General features: G+C 63.7%; 2 protein-coding genes across 2 annotated transcripts; one reads left to right on the top strand and one right to left on the bottom strand.

The window, feature by feature from the left end:
* The first annotated feature begins 188 nt into the window (after nucleotides 1-188).
* Nucleotides 189-4,806, top strand: SPC24 (SPC24 component of NDC80 kinetochore complex). The gene is made up of 6 exons (XM_038379118.2): nucleotides 189-327; nucleotides 2,742-2,941; nucleotides 3,483-3,627; nucleotides 3,921-4,013; nucleotides 4,334-4,410; nucleotides 4,523-4,806. The coding sequence occupies exons 2-6, from the start codon at nucleotides 2,776-2,778 to the stop codon at nucleotides 4,627-4,629; spliced, it is 588 nt and encodes a 195-aa protein (XP_038235046.1). The 5' UTR covers nucleotides 189-327; nucleotides 2,742-2,775; the 3' UTR covers nucleotides 4,630-4,806.
* On the bottom strand, nucleotides 4,741-15,027 carry KEAP1 (kelch like ECH associated protein 1). The gene is made up of 6 exons (XM_038379117.2): nucleotides 14,428-15,027; nucleotides 10,644-11,290; nucleotides 6,925-7,610; nucleotides 6,231-6,436; nucleotides 5,751-5,927; nucleotides 4,741-5,543 (listed from the first exon to the last, which is right to left on the bottom strand). The coding sequence occupies exons 2-6, from the start codon at nucleotides 11,184-11,186 to the stop codon at nucleotides 5,182-5,184; spliced, it is 1,974 nt and encodes a 657-aa protein (XP_038235045.1). The 5' UTR covers nucleotides 11,187-11,290; nucleotides 14,428-15,027; the 3' UTR covers nucleotides 4,741-5,181.
* Between the last annotated feature and the right edge of the window lie 950 nt (nucleotides 15,028-15,977).

The raw sequence follows: 15,977 nt of genomic DNA, 5'->3' as shown, positions 1-15,977 counted from the left end.
CCGTGTTCTCTGCCGCCCCCTGGTGGCAGCTCGGGCTACGAACCGCTCTACGCGGGGACAACAGGGCCGAGCGCATGCGCTCTGGGCAGGGGCGGGGCGAGGCTAATGAGCCCCCCCCGTACTGCGCGTGCGTAAAGTCAACCACCACCCGTCTTCTTTTCAAAAGCGGCGCGAGCCAGGCGGGTGGGCTCCGATTGGGCGAGGCGGGACGGCACGGCCAATCCGCGGCGAGCGCCGGCCGCTCAGGCCAATGGCCAGGAGGTGGGGGCGGGACGGAGGTGGCTAGGTCCCGCCTCCTCACCCGAGCGCCCGGACGAGCGGCTTGAGGTGAGCGCGGGGCCCGGGGCCCTGACACCCCCCTCCCGGCACGAGCCCCCCGCACAGACCCCCCCGCGCCGCCCCCGGCCCAGCGCCCCCCCGACACCCCCCCGCGGCCCCGGCCCCGGCCCCGGCCCAGCCCCGTGTCACGGCGTCCCCGGGCGATGCTCGGGATCGGCTCCCCGCGAAGCCAGGCAGGGCTCTGGGAGCCTCCTCTCTGCGGGCCCCAGCTCCCCCGGCTCCCCCCTCCTGGTCTGACCCCGGAGCATCCAGCCTCCTCTGCCCCCCTGCGCTTCCCACCCAGTCCGCCCAGGCGGGGTCCTGGGGAAGCCAGAGGGTCCTGCCCCCCAACTCTGCAGTCAGACGGGACTCTCAGCCAGCCAGGGAAACAGAAGGTTTATTAGACGACAGGAACATGGTCTAAACCAGAGCTTGTAGGGGCAGAGAACAGGACCCCTCAGCTGGGTCCATTTTGGGGGGCAGTGAGCCAGACAACCCCGTCTGCCCTTCACTCCATGTCCCCAGCCAGCCCCCAACTGACTCCCCCTCCAGCCCCTCCTTCTCTGAGCTTTGTCCCTTTCCCAGGCCAGGGGGGCACCAGATTCCTTTGTTCTCCAGCCCTTTAGCTCTCACCTTGCAGGGGGGAAGGGCCCAGGCCATCAAGTGCCAGGAAACAGGGTGTCGGCCATTCTCTGTGTCCAGACCCCCGCACACACCTGCCCTCTAGGGCTCTGCAAGGATCAAACACCCTTATCCCACCCCCTAGATACTTAAGAACTGCCTAGGGGAAACTGAGGCACCCCCACACTATTCAGAGGAAACATTAAGAACAGTCCCGCTTCGTCACACCCTGCAGCCTCCCCAGCCCAACACCCCCCCCCTCCCAGCAGTAAAAACCGAGCAGACTGTTAGGAAAGGGATAGAGAATAGGATGGAAAATATCCTGTTACCTTTGTATAAATCCTTGGGACACCCACAGCTTGAATACTGCACCCAGATGTGGTCACCCTATCTCAAAAAAGAGGAGCTAGAATTGGAAAAGATGCAGGGAAGAGCAACAGAAACGGTGAGAGGGATGGAACAGTTTCCATGGGAGGCGAGATTAGCCAGGCTGGGACTGCTTGTCTTGGAGCAGAGAGAAGTAGGGGGGTGTGCGAGAGGCCTGTAAAGTCATAGATGGTGCAGGGAAAGTGAGCAAGGAAGTTTCAGAGTAGCAGCCGTGTTAGTCTGTATTTGCAAAAAGAAAAGGAGAACTTGTGGCACCTTAGAGACTAACAAATTTATTAGAGCATAAGCTTTCGTGAGCTACAGCCTATGCAGTCTCTAAGGTGCCACAAGTACTCCTTTTCTTTGAGCAAGGAAGTGTTATTTACCCCTTCAAGAACTAGGGGTCACCCAGTGAAACTAATAGGCGACAAACATAAGGAAGTTCCACTTCACACAACACAGAGTCAACCTATGGAACTCACTGCCAGGGGATGGTGTGAAGGCCAAAAGTATAACTTGGTTCCAAACAGTATTAGCTATGTTCCTGGAGCATGGATCCCTCAATGGCTGTTAGCCAGGATGGGCAGGGATGCAGCTCCATGCTCTGAGTGTCCCTAAACTTCTGCCTGCCAGAAGCTGGGACTGGATGTTGGGGGATGGATCACGTGATGATTGCCCTGTTCTGTACATTGCCGCTGTCAGAGACAGGATACTGGGTTAGCTGGACCATTAGCCTGACCCAGTCTGGCCATTCTTATGGTCTTAAGTGCTAACTTGCATTGACATGGCAATAAAGCCAAGCCCTGGGAGACGGCAGGGCAGCGTGCAGCTGTGGACAGTTAACTGGGGAGCGAAGCCCCCTCTGCAGTGATTCATCATGGAGCTAGAGAGACCCTTGGTAGGGCGATGCTGCGTCCCACCTTTAGCTAAGCCAGGGAGGCCTTTTCCACCTCTGCCATCTGTGGGGCCCTAACCGGAGCTGCCTCGCATTATCCAATGGGCGGGCTAGTCTACACTGGCCACGGCAGCACTTTAACGTGGCTTGTGTCGTCACGGCAGGGCAGAGGGAGAAAGCTCTCCCAGCACCCTAAAAAAACCGACCTCCACGAGGGGCACGGCTCCCAGCACTGGGGCACTGTTTACACTGGCGCTTTACAGCGCTGAAACTTGCTGCACTCGGGGGTGTTTTTTCACACACCTGAGCGAGAAAGTTGCAGTGCTGTAAATGCCAGTGTAGACAAGCCCTCAGAACGACACAGTTGGGCCAGGAGTCATGAAAAGGAGCCATTTAAATGAGTTCAGGACCGTGGGGGGAGGTGGCTCAGGCCTGATGGGGCTAGAGGGAACTGTGGGTAAAGGAACAGGAGGTGTGTGAGGGGCAGGACGGTACTGGAAGAAGTACAGTGCATCTCTCATACCCTGCTCTTTTGCCTCAGTGCCTCTGAGTCTGGGGAGTGGCCACTGACAGCCATGATGAACGAACAAATGCAGGAGATGGAGGAGGTGAGCAAGGAGCTGCTGAAGTTGCTGGCAGCAGGTGGGGCTGGGAACCTGCTGAAGAGAAGCCTGGACAAACAGGAGAAGATGTTTGACAAGCTCCTGGATACGCAGCTGACGGCGGCGCAGCTGGTTAAAGGCAAGTGCTGTTCCGCGGAAGCCCAGTGGTTTGTAGGGTCTGGCCTCACTGCAGTTAACTCAGGCTCTTCCCTCGCCCCACACACAGCCCTCTCACCTGAGTCGGGGGTGCTGCCAGGCCAGGCGGCTTTCTGAGGCACAGTTAGAGCTTGGCTGCTGCTATCCCTCGGGTGAAACCCAGCCCATCAGGCCTGCACGCCTCGAGGGACAGACTTGCTCTCCCCGTTCAGTGGGAACAAATCAGAGAGGGGTCAGCTCCCTGCAGCGCTAAGAACCATGGGCTGGTCACCAGAAATACCAATGGGGAAGCGTAGTGCCAGGCTGGACCCAGTGACCTGTTACCTCCATGGAAGCGCCTCCCTCAGCGGGTGGAGGGAGCAGTATGGATTGGCTGGGGTTGATCGGGGTCACTCTGTGCAAGGGTCCTACTGGCTCAGCAGCCCCCAGTTGGGCCCCCTCCCCGCTGGTCCAGAGAAGGGCGTGTAGCACCCCTAGCAGGTGACTAGGGGTCGATGGCAAAGGCTGCCTCTCCCCCACTGCAGATCTCCTAGCTACGGAGGAGAAGGTGGCTCAGAAACTCCTGGCGGGGGAAGAGGAGATGCAGACCAGCCTGCAGAAGGTGCTGGCGCTGGAAGAGGCGCTGCAGAGAGCCAGTGAGGAGGACACCAGCCTGAGGGCTGAGAGCAGATATCCTTCCCTGCCCGGGAGCCTAGAGCACCGGCTCGCTCGGCTGCTGCCTGTAGCTAACTGCCCAGTGCTTTGCCGGTCCAGCGCACCCCCGCGTGAACCCTGAGGCTCACACCCAGGCCTGAGCATCTCCCAGCGTGGGTGGGCAGCAGCAGGCCATGGGCTGGAACAGCATCAGGGGGTGGGGTGGAGTGGTGGGGGGCTGGGACTAGCCTGGTGCACGGAATGCCAGCTGGTTTGGGGGGCAGGGAGGGGAACCAGTCAGAGCCACGTTCCTTCACCACCTGCCATACTGCCTTGCGGAGAGAGCTGGAGGAGCTGAGGGCCGAGGTCGGGCGCCTGCAGGACGACATGGAGGACGACACTGGCATGGTCAATTCTGCAATGTGAGTGCGGGGAGGGGAGTGCCAGTGCCCTGCACGTGCCGCCCGGCCGGGCTCTGATGCATGCTGCTGGCTCCCAGCTGCTGGGACGGGGGCTAAAGGGCTGGAACACCACGCTTGGACTCTGTGGGGCAGGCACAGCTCAGCCAGCAGCTCTGGGGGGTCCCTTAGCCACGTGGAGCCTCCCTTTAGGGGCCTGGCTCCCCCCGCCATGTTGCTAGAGGGGTCTGAGCCCCAACAAAGGGGATCCAGCCTGTGAGTTTGCTCTGCGTGACCAAAGGGCTGTGCAGGCAGGGCCAGGTGCTAACAGCAGCATCCCCCAGGTACATCGCACAGCTTTATTACAAGATCAGCCGGCTGGACTGGGACTACGAGTGTCAGCACCCCCAGATCAAAGGCAGTATCCTTTCGCAGGGGGACAGACACCCCCAGATCAGAGGCAGTGTCCTTTCGGGGGGGACACCTGCCTGGCTAGCACCAGTGTATCAGTTTCCTTAACCGCCTCCCCCCAGTCCATCATGGCCCAGCCATTGCTCAGCCCATCAACATCGACAGCAGCCAGCACTCCAAGTGCTTCATCAGTGACTACCTGTGGAGCCTGGTGGACACGGCCTGGTGACCGTGACCCTGCCCCAGGCCAGCCTCACTGATCGGCTGGACACTGGACGGCGGGAGTGACTAAAAGCTGGCTCGGGCCTCGACCAGCGCGAGCAAGAACGGACCCAGGGACTAATCACAAAGGGATTTTTTATTAATGTAACAATAAACGTTTGAAATCATTAAAACCAATCTCCCATCTTGGGCTGGAGCATGACTGGTGAGACGAGACACCAGGCAGGGCAACGTCACTCGGCTAGTCAGTAACTGCAGCTGGGGCTGCTCGTCCGTTCCCTCCAGCTGCAGGCTGGCGGCCCCAGAGCCCTGGGGAAGAACTGCCCCATGTCCCACAGGGGAATGTTTCTCTCCAGCCACCAGAAAGCATCTGCACCTGGTACAGCAGCCGTGGTCAGGAGAGCTGAGTGGCCAAGCCCGGGAGGCAGATCCCCGGCACGGTGCAGAGGGCAATTCCTGCTCTGTGGCCACCCCACACAGAGGCTCCTCCCGAGGAGGGAGGGGAAGGAGTCAGGGAGACGAGAGGCAGCTGGGAAGACCCCACGATCCCATCTCTGAACTAAAGGGCAGGCGGAGAGCCGGGCCCACGGGGCTGCGTGGGGAGGGAGGGGTTGTTGCTGGGAGTGGGGCAGGATTTACTTGCCCCCACCTCCCTTGGCACTTGGAAAAACGCTCCCCCCTGCAGAATGGGAGCAGCAGCAGGTGGCTCCCTGGCCCGGCTGGTGAACACTGACCCCTGCACTGGAGAGGGGCCACCCCAGCAGCAGTCGAGCTGGTCCACCTGCTTGCGGCACGGCTCCATGGTGATGGCCACTCCCACCCCGCTGCGCCCGGACGTCATGCGTGTCACCTCCATCCACGTGTCACTGGTGGGGTCGTAGCACTCCACGCTGTCCAGGAAGGTGTGCCCGTCGTAGCCGCCTGCGGAGGAGAGAGTGGCTGTTGCCATCACTCGGCTGCCTGCAGCCCCGCTGGGGAGGGCTCGGGCCCTCCCCCCCGTCAGCTACAAACACCTTAAACGGGGTCCATGAGCTGAGCTGAGCCCTGCCACTGCACCAGCAGGAGCCAGTGTGGGCCGTGCACACTTGTGGGCGCTGGAGGCAGGTCTCCCATCCCCCCAGGACTCACCCAGCACGTAGATCTTGCCCTGGTGCACGGTGACGCCCAGCGCACTGCGCCGGTGCCCCATGGGGGCGGCCAAGGCCCAGCTGTCTGTCTCCACGTCGTAGCGCTCCACGCTGTTGAGCTGGTCCGTGCCGTCGTAGCCCCCCATGGCGTAGATGCAGTTGTTGAGGGCACAGACACCTGTGGGAACATGGAGCAGCAGGGTGGGCGGGGGGAGCGTGCACCGATCCCAGCCAACGCTGCGGGGGGCGCAGGGACCGACCATCCCTCTGAATCTGCACAGGCAGCAGGGGCCGAGTTAGGCCCGGCTCTGGGTCCCCGCGATCCCTCCCCACCCCCTGCAGGGCTGCCAGGCCCAGGGAGAGCCCTTCCCCAGCTGGCTGCAGCCCAGCCTCCCGGAGCCAAGGCCTGCCTGGGGCAGAGGCAGCACATGCCCTGCTCATCCCCACACGGCCAGCAGAAAGGCCCTGGCCCCTCGCTTACCCGCTCCGCTCCGGATGGTCTGCATGGGGGCGATCATGCGCCACTCGTCCCGCTCAGGGTAGTAGCACTCGGCCGAGCTGAGCCGGCTGGTGCCGTCAAAGCCGCCCACGGCGTAGAGGAGGCGGTTCAGCACGGCCACCCCCACGCCAATCCTGCGTGTCAGCATGGGTGCCACCAGCTGCCACTCGTCCCGTTCCGGCTCATACCTGGGGGGCCAGAGGGCAATGTCGGACACCAGGGGAGGTAACCGGCCGGAGGGGTTGCACGGGGAGCGGCACGGACCCAGGGGCACCGGGCAGAGCTCCCTGCTCCCGAGCCCAAGCCAAGGGGACAGGCGAGGCAGGACGGGGTGCTGGAGTGGCACTCAGGGATGCCGTGCCACTGCCCCGGGGGGAGACCCTGGACAAGTCCCCTCTCCTCTCGCTGTCTCTGGTCCTCAGCCAGCCTTTGGCTAGGCTGGCTGTGAGCATGGCGGAGCAGGAACTCTCACAAGGCACCAGCCCCAACCGCCCTCTAACTGCAGCAGCATGAAATCCAGAGCCAGGAATCCTGGGTCCTGCCCCTGGTTCATGGGGCCCAGGACTCCTGGGACCCAATCCTGGGCTGTGTCACTGGCTTGTGGGGGGCCCGGGACTGCTGAGGCCCATACCAGGGCCTGCTTCCATCTCTACAGGGCAGGCGGGGGTTGCCTCACCTCTCCACGCTGTTGTGGTGGATGCAGCCATGTGAGCCGCCCACGGCGTAGATCATGCCGTCGATCACGCCCACACCGATGCGGTTGCGGGGCACGCTCATGGGGGTGCAGGGCGACCACTGGTTGGTCATGGGGTTGTAGCAGTCGATGGCGTTGGAGTCCGTGTTGCCATCGGGCGAGTTGTTCCGCCCCCCCACGGCGTAGAGGAGCCCCCCAACCACGCAGCCGGCCAGCCCGCTGCGGGGCACCTGCAGGTCCGCCAGCCGGAGCCAGGAGCCGTCGCAGGGGTTGTAGGCCTCCAGGTAGCTGAGCGACTGGCGGAAGTAGCCGCCGGCCGTGTAGATCAGCTGGCCCACCTTGGGGGCGCGCGTGGCCATGCCCTTGGTGGGCTTGTGCAGGGTGAGCTCCTGGAAGATCTGGGCCAGGTAGTCCTTGCAGCGCGCGTCCGACTGCAGGATCTCGCACTTCTGCAGCTGGGTCTGCAGGAAGTGGGGGGTGAGCGAGTGGCAGCGCACGGCCTGCAGCAGGGCCTGCACGTAGAGCCGCCGCCCGGCGCAGTCGTACTTCACCCAGTTGATGCAGGCGTGGAAGACCTCGGACTCACAGCGCACGTTCAGCTCGTCCCGGCTGATCAGCGTCACCAGCTGGCAGTGCGAGAGGTTGAAGAACTCGTCCTGCTTGACCACCTGCGGGGGGGAGAGGCCGTGACTGGGGGGGGGAGCAGGGGATGAGTGTGGGGATTTTGGGGGTCACGGGGTGAGCGTGGGGACTTTGGGGGTTGGCTATGAGCCACAGCTGCTATTGCAGGCTGCAGCCACTAGAGGGTGCTGCTGTCACCTGCATGGGAGCAGGGTCAAGACAGCCCCGCTCAGAGGGGCCCTACAATAAGGGGGGGGGCTCACGGAGGCAGCTGGTGCCAAGGGACCCAAGTCAAGGGGTCAGCTGGGGCGTCTGCTCTGCCTCCACATGGGCCCCTTGGCAGCGGTGGGGGGCAGGGCAGCACAGGGAGGGAGCCCCACCCTCCCAGGGCCTGTTTTCTGGGTTTTGCCCAAGCCTGCAGCTCTGCCTCAGTTCCTACCGCCCGCCCCGACTCAGCCCTGCCCCGGCAGGGCTCCCCCTCGCTCAGCTAGGGCCGGATCCTCAGGGGGAGGGGACGTTCCGTGTGCCCCCCCCAATCCTCTGCCACTCACCCCCAGCAGCTGGATCGCTCACCCCCCCTCCGGCTGCTCAGCCACAGGGAGGGTGCTACAGAGCAACAGGCCTTGGGGCAGAGCAGCACATCACACCCCCCCCACACCACCATCCTACTGGTCCCAAGCCCCACAGCGCCTCCCCCCCCACCCTGCCAGCCCCGAGGACTAGGCTAGCACAGCTGCAGGCTGGTTCCCCAGGGTCCCTCTCCAGGAGAGCCCCTCCCAAGCCCTGGGATGCGCCTCACTCACCCCACGGCCCAACCCAGCTGCCTGACCCCCTTACTCAGGGTGGCGGCCAGATGGCCGGAGCAGATACTGGGGCCTGTGACCAGTTCCCAAAGGTGCCACTGCCTATGTCTGACCTGATCCCTGGGTGCGCAAAGACCCGGGTGCGCCCTACACAGATGGCACCCTCTGCTGGGAGCCCCGGGGTGGGGGTGCCGGGTCACTGCGCTGGGGGATTCGTGGAACCCGGTTGGGTTGGAGCAGCTGGAGGAGATCGGTCCCCACATGCTGATTGTGGCTCGTGGCCAGGAAGCCGACGAAGCTCCACAGGGGAGGCCGGCATAGATCCAGGGATGAAGAGCCCCCAAGGGCACTGGCCTAAGCCTGGGGCCTGAGCCAGGGGAAGCACCCCAGCAGTGAGATTCAGATAAACCCAACATGGGGGGAGCAGCACCCCCAACCCGCAGGACAGTACTTGTAGGACAACAGAGAGTACATGGGCAGGGGGCCCAAGGCGTGAGAACATGGGTGTGTCCAGCACCCCCAGGGACCGAGCGTTTGGAGCAACGTGGCCACACAGTCGGCACCACAGGGCACCAGGGGTGCTGGCCGACGGGCTCCCAGCCCGGGCACTGGCACTCAGTCCTGCTGAACGCTCCTGGGCTCGACCCTTCTGGAGCAGACGGGGGTGGCCAGTGGGGAGGCCATTGGGGGGAGGGTAGATTCCGGGACAGAGAGATCCCTTGCAAACCCTGCGCAGTCAAACCCTGTTGGAGGCTGAAGGGCTGAGACCCAGAGCAGGATTCGCACCTGAAGCCATTTGCCCCACCTCCGGCTCTGCTTGCTGGGCAGACACCAGGCAGAGCTGGGGGGTTGGTGGGGCGGTTCCCCACCATCTCAGCGCCACGGAGTCGCTCTCCCTGGCAGAGCCGAGGGCCGGGCCAAGCCCTGCCAGGGAGCGAGAAGCTCAGACAGGAGGTGCCAGCCAAAATACAAATAGCTCGGCTGGCAGGGTGGGGGAGCGAGGGAAAGGCTGTTCAGCAAGCAGCTACGTGCAGCGGGGCGGGATGAGGGGTGGCCCCCACCCAGCTCCGCGGGGAGATGAGTCACGCCCGCTCTGGCGGACCCTCCCTGAAGCCGGGTGCTGGGATCAAGGCAGCCAGTACCCGGCCTGCCCGCCCTGGGCCAGCAGGGGCCGAGCTGAGCCCGGGATGACCGAGACCCAAGCAGGGCAGGGGGAAGGCCAAGCAGCTTTGCCCTGTCCGGGGCCAAGGGAAGCCCCAGAGAAGCGTAAAGCAGTTGGGAGGCTGCTTTACAGTGACAGAGGCCTGGTCAGGGGCCCTGGGCGGCAGCCGAGGGGGCTGACGGAAGGTGGGGGGTTGGCAGCAGCCCAGTTTCAAACCCAAAGGTTTTGGGGCGGCAAGAGCAGGCTGCAGGAGAACTCCCCACACACCCTGCTTGTGGCACCTACGGGCCCAGCCCCAGAGAGGACGTGACGCTGCTCGGAACCGGGCTAAGGACCCAGGTGGGTGGGGCAGGCCGGGCGATGGGAAATGGAGAACTTGTCGGGTTGGGACCTGGCTCTGTTCTGCCTCCAAGGGGAAGAGAGGAGGCCAAGTGGGAATTCTCAGATATTCTGATAGGCCGGGCAGGGACTCGGGCTTGGGACACGGGTTACCGAGGGGTTAAAGCGCCGCTCCAGGCGCCCAGTCTGGAGGACTGGACTGAATGCCTGGGCCGGGACGATGGCCCGAGAGGTGTCAGGAGGCCGGGGTGAGGACGGGCCTGCAGAGGGGCTCAGCGGCTCTCACCGGGACTGACAGAGCCGGAGATCCAGCCCAGAAGGACCCCACGGCGGCTTGGCCGGGTGGAGCCCTGGCTCTGCCGCACGGACCATGTGTCTGATTCTTCGCTGCTCTGCGCCAACCTGGGGCCTTCCCAGGGCCAGGAGCTAACGAGCCCGTCGCTGCTTGGGGGCCACGGCCGGGGGTCGCTGCCAGTCCTGGCTGAGCCGTGCTCGTCCCGGCAGAGGGGCCAGGTCTGTGCCAAGGCGTCTGGCTCAGCCGGACCCGCCGGGCAGAGCTCACGGCGGGCAGCCAGAGGGCTGGGGTCCAGAGACTCAGCCTCAGAGGCTGTGGGGCCGTGGGGCCAGGCCGGCAGGAAGAGCGGGTCCCCTGGGGGCTATAGCAGGCCGAGGGGCTCCTGTCCGGGATGGCTGGAAGCCGGGGCGTAGCTCTGAGCTGTCGATCTATGACGCACCCCATCCCACAGCCCCTCGCGGCCCCACCCCGCCCCGCTCACCTCCCCGAAGTTCATGTAGATGTACTCGCGGGCCCGCTGGTGCAGCTCGGTGCAGCCGATCTGCTCAGCGAAGTTGGCGATGCCGATGGCATTGCTGGGGTCCAGCTGCTGCACCAGGAAGTCGCAGCAGGCCTTGACCACGCTGTCGATCTGGTACATGACGGCGCCGTTCATGACGTGCACCACGCACTTCTCGCCCACCGAGATGGAGGCCGTGTATGCGAACTCGATGAGCCGCTCCATCACCTTGGGGTGGATGCCCTCGATGGGCACCACCTCCATGGCCTGCTCCCGCAGCCCCGTGGTGAACATGGCCTTGAAGACGGGGCTGGAGGAGGCCAGCACCACCTTGTGGGCCTGGAAGTCGGCCGGGGGGGCGTCCTGATAGCGCACCCGCAGGGTGACGTCACACAGCTGCTGGCTCAGACGTAGCTGGTTCATGATGCCGAAGGCCTGCTTGGTGTGTTCCTCCAGGGTGTAGCTGAACGAGCGGTGCCCGTGGTGAGACGGCGTCACCTCCGCCTTGCACTCCGGCGCGTACATCACCGAGGCCAGCGGGGGCACATCGCAGGGGGCAACTGAGCTGGGGGCAGGGCTACACCGTCTGGAGCCTTACTGAGCCCTGGGGCAGTACAGCAACGCCACACCTGCATGCGAAGGGAGACACCGGGTTAGATGGGGCCACCAGGCCCAACCCCTCAGCCCAGGGACTGCAGCAGGGCCCTGCCCCACTTTCCACCCCAGCTTGGACTGAGGGGCTCTCTCCACACCGGGCAATCAGAAGCCTGATCCCCAATGGTTCTAGGGAGCCCCCTGCATGGCCAGCCGCAGCCCACAGCGGGCCAGGCCAGAGGGGGCCGGCCCCCAGGCTCCCTCTTGGGAGCTGGTTTGGTGGTGGTAGCAGCATCCCCCCCACCGCCCCCCGCAGCTCTGTACAGCTGTAGCTGACTGGAAGCGAACCCAGCTCATTCTCCACTAGCCAGGCTATAAACACAGATGCTGCACCCCAAAGCCAGCCCCCCCGATTGGCCCCCCCGGCCGGGGTGCGTGTGTGTTCGCACTGAAGCAGTCACCGCCCAGAGGGGACCTGCCCCGAGCGCTAACACAGGGGGTTGTTTGGGGCTGGATCGGAGGTGGGGAGGCTGCAGTTAATACAGGTAACTGCAGACAGACCAACCCCCCCACTCACACGCCAGCCCCCCTATTTCTCGGCTTAGACTCAGATCGAGTGGGCCGTGCCTAGCCCTGTGGGGCCTGGGAGCTACCATAATACACCTAATAACATACAGCACCTAGCACCATGGGGCCTGGGAGCTACCATAATACACCTAATAACATACAGCACCTAGCACCATGGGGCCTGGGAGCTACCATAATACACCTAATAACATACAGCACCTAGCACCATGGGGCCTGGGAGCTACCGTAATACACCTAATAACATACAGCACCTAGCATCAAGGGGCCTAGGAGCTACCGTAATACACCTAATAACATACAGCGCCTAGCACCATGGGGCCTAGGAGCTACCGTAATACACCTAATAACATACAGCACCTAGCATCAAGGGGCCTAGGAGCTACCGTAATACACCTAATAACATACAGCGCCTAGCACCATGGGGCCTGGGAGCTACCATAATACACCTAATAACATACAGCGCCTAGCACCATGGGGCCTGGGCCATGGCTGGGGGGGCACCTGGGAGCTACCATAATACACCTAATAAATGATGCCCACCTCCAAACAGGCTGAGCATCTCCCTCACTGACTCACAAGGATCATTTCTGCTCTCAAGGTCTCTCTCCGTCCCATCCCCCGGCACCAGATCTGCCCAGTGCTAATTGGCAGCGCGCTTGGGTTCGGAGCCCAGGCCAGAGGGCAGAATTTCCCCATCTCAGCTAACCTTTGCCCTAGTCTGTGCATCATGGTAGCACCTGGAGACCCTGGCTGAGACCAGGGCCCCGTTGAGCCAGGCGCTGCCCAGGCCACAAGTGAGTGACAGTTCCTGTCCCAAAGACCTCACAGTATTGACAGACACCAGGGGAGAGGGTAAACTGAGGCACAGAGAGGGGATGTGACTTCCCAAGTTCATCCAGCAGGCCAATGGCAGAGCTGGGGATGGAACCCAGGTGTCCTGAGTCCCAGCCCAGTGTCCTAACCCCTAGGTCACGCTGGGCTCCTGGTGTTAATTAGATTCTGATTTGTGTGTGGCTCCCCGGGGGGGGGGAGGGAAGTGAGCGATACAGAAAACCCGCATCAGAGTTCTGATAGGAACATGGATCCCATCCACCCCACTCAGCCTCCGCTGTCCGGGGGGCCCAGCATGGCTCACAAACCAGGGGAGCATCCAGCACGGGCGCTTGGCACAGCTGGGGGGCAGCAGGGAGAGACCAGGCCTCTCCTGCTTCAGCAAAGAGAAATCTCCATTAGGTGGTAACAGTGTGGGGCCCATGACACAGCAGAGCCACTCGGATGCCATCCAGCAGGGGGCAGCAGGCAGTGCAGGGCCCTGTTCCCCAGGCACACACTAACTCGCACAGTACCATGACCCCCATTTTATAGATGGGGAAATCGAGGCACAGAGAGGGACAGGAGTTTGCCCAAAGTTATAAGTCAGGGGCAGAGCCAGGAATAAAACTCGAGAGTTTTGGCTCCCAGTACCCCCTGCTCTAACCCACTAGGCCCCAGCTCCCTCCCTGGGCCAGGGCTAGAACCCAGGAGTCCTGGCTCCCACACCCCACAAATCCTGACTCCTTATCCCCTCCCTGCTAGACTGTGCCCCCAACCTGCTCTCAGGACAAACCCTCCCAGCCCCCCAGTGCATTAACCAGCCTGCACCCACCAAGGCCTGGGAAATTCAGGGGAGGGGGGCAGCGTGTGAGGCGGGGAGCCCCAGCCACCAAGACAACGTGTTGCAATTTCACTGATGCAGCCAGAAATGGAAAATATTAACCAGGCCCCACCGCCGCCCCCCCTCCCCGCGTGGGCAGCCCCCCCGGGACCTGCCTAGGGAGCTGGGCATGGGGGTTGTAAACAAGGTCCCTGCACCGGGGGCAGAGCTGAGCCACCGACTCGGTGGCCCCCCAGCTCAGCTCACACACGTAGCTATTTCGGCCACCTTCCCCTACCGGATGTGGGGGGTTAACCCTAAACACAGGAATAATCCCCCCGCATCCAGACCCTTCCCCCTCGCTGGGAACCCGAAGGCTCTTGGGGGCCCGTGGAGCGGTAACGAGAAAGGCTGCAGCGCGGGGGGACAGGGACGGAAGGGGGACCACATAGCCTGGGGGATCCCCCCAATCTAGGGACCTTCATTCGCCACCACCCCGTGAGAGGTACACATTCACCCCCTCCCCCCATCGGTCCATTACACCCCAACCCTCCCCCCCCCGACAAACAGCTGGTTAAAGCTACGGAGACAAAGCGCCACCTGGTCCCCCGGGGAGGGGGGTTCGGTCGCGACCCCCCCCCCCGTTTCTCCTTCCCCCGCTCCCAACTCAATGGGCCCCCCAAAATGCATCTCAGGCCCACGCTCCCCTTCTCAGGATTTAGGGGGTCTTACCCCCACAGTTCACGGGGGTCCCTGGCATTTCCGGGGGGAGCCTAGGCTAGTGGGGGGAGGTCTGGGGGATCCTTGTGCAGCCTGGGGGGGATTCCCCCCTCTCCAGACTGGGGGGGAAGCTGATCCCATGCCCCGGAGCCCGGCTGGGGGGATCCCCATGAGCCCGGGCGGAGCGGGGAAGAGGGGATCCCCTCTCGCCGGGCAGGGGGCTCCACTAACCCAGCCATGGCCCCGGCCACTGCCCTCCTGGTCCGCCCGTTCGTCCCGGCCGGTCCCGGCTCGGCTCCTCCATGGCGCAGGCTGGGGCTGGGGGGGAAGGAGCGGCGGGGGGGGAGTCACCATGACTAAGCAGAGCCCGGCCGCTGTCAGAATAAGAGTCCCCGGTTCCGCCCCCCCCCAGGCCAGACGGAAGGCGGCGGCCGCGGCCCTCGGGTTCGAGAACGCGGCGGGGAAGCGGCGTATCCGCTCCGAGGCGCGCTGAGCTCAGGAGCTGGGGGGCCCGGGGGACACTGAGCACGGGCGGAGAGAGGGGCTGAATTGGGGGGGCTGTGGGGCGGGGGGGTACTGAGGTGAAGATTAGGAGCATAGGGCGGGGGGCAGGCTGGGGAGGGGCGGTTGGGGGCAGTAAAAGGCCGGGATATGGGTCCCCCTCTCTCTGCCTTTCCAGCACGTCCCTTCCCCCTCCCTTTTGGGGGGCGGGTGTCCCTTGTATCCCCGTTACCGGGCCCCTCGGGCCCCCCCGCGCTGCCCCGGAGCTGTCCAGGGCAGGGCCGGCGCAGCTCCGGTTGCCATGAAATGGGAAGAAGACTGGGTGCGGGTGGCGCTGCCCTTCGCCCTCCCTGGGGAGATGCACCTGGAAGGGGGGACTTTGTACCCGGACAGGGAACGTGGCCCTGCAGCCAAGCGCTCCCAGGATCCCCTGCTCTGCCCCCCTCTAGGCCCTTTCACTGGAGGGGCTCAAATTAACATGCAATGGGGCCCGGGGCCCGTCCCCTCTAGGGGGCGCCGGCTCCCATCCGGCCCCAGGGCAGGGAGTGGCTGGCGCAGGGGGGCAGGGAATGGGCCATGGGGCCTGTCCCCAGGGTGGGAGGACAGGGCCTTTCGCCTTAGGGTGGTGGTTCAGCTCTCGCCCTGGGGAGCAGCGACTGGCCTTTGCTCTAGTCTGGAGCCCACGTGAAATGAGTTTGCAGGATCTCAGTCCCGTTCATGGTACGTCCAGCACAGTGGGCACCAGTTCGTTCCGCTGAGGGCCAAATGGGCCATGGAGCCTGAGATCTCATGGGGGGGCAATCAGGGGTGCCCCAGCTGGCAACGGAGGGTCTGTTTTACAGCCCCCTCCCCTCAGTGCAGAGCAGGATGATTTTAATGGAGAATGGAGGCGGATGGACTTCATGGGACCTGCCCTGCCCCGAGCGCTGGCGGTCATATGACTCTGAAAGTGAAAGTCAGAGGGAGCAAAGGGGGAGCAGCCAGGATCCCCCCACACCAACCCTGCCATGGAGGGTCTAAAAGCCCTTTGTAGTGCAGACGGGCCTGACTTGTTACCTGCAGTGCTGGGGCTGTGTGTGCCGTGAGCCACCCACCCCGCTGGGCCCCTTCTTCCAGCCTTGGGCCCCTTCTTCCAGCCTTGGGTCCCGTCCTGTCCTGCAGGGTAACTCCCCAGTCACCCTGATGGCAGGGGCGCGACTCCCGAGTCACTGGGACAAGACCAGCCCCCTTCTGCACCTCGATTCATTTCCCTGCTTCCTGCTGGGCTCGCCTGACCCTCT

Source organism: Dermochelys coriacea, chromosome 20, assembly GCF_009764565.3.
Source record: "Dermochelys coriacea isolate rDerCor1 chromosome 20, rDerCor1.pri.v4, whole genome shotgun sequence".
In the NCBI taxonomy this organism is placed as follows: Eukaryota; Metazoa; Chordata; order Testudines; family Dermochelyidae; genus Dermochelys; species Dermochelys coriacea.
This window is presented reverse-complemented; position numbering and strand designations above follow the sequence as displayed.

Coding starts and splice junctions, on each gene's coding strand:
- SPC24 (XM_038379118.2), top strand. CDS start 2,776: ATGATGAACGAACAAATGCAGGAGATGGAGGAGGTGAGCAAGGAGCTG. Junction 4,014..4,333: donor GGCATGGTCAATTCTGCAAT/GTGAGTGCGGGG, acceptor AGCATCCCCCAG/GTACATCGCACAGCTTTATT. Junction 4,411..4,522: donor GCACCCCCAGATCAAAGGCA/GTATCCTTTCGC, acceptor GCCTCCCCCCAG/TCCATCATGGCCCAGCCATT.
- KEAP1 (XM_038379117.2), bottom strand. CDS start 11,186: ATGTACGCGCCGGAGTGCAAGGCGGAGGTGACGCCGTCTCACCACGGG. Junction 7,611..10,643: donor TCTACATGAACTTCGGGGAG/GTGAGCGGGGCG, acceptor TCCCCCCCGCAG/GTGGTCAAGCAGGACGAGTT. Junction 5,928..6,230: donor GACCATCCGGAGCGGAGCGG/GTAAGCGAGGGG, acceptor ATGTTCCCACAG/GTGTCTGTGCCCTCAACAAC.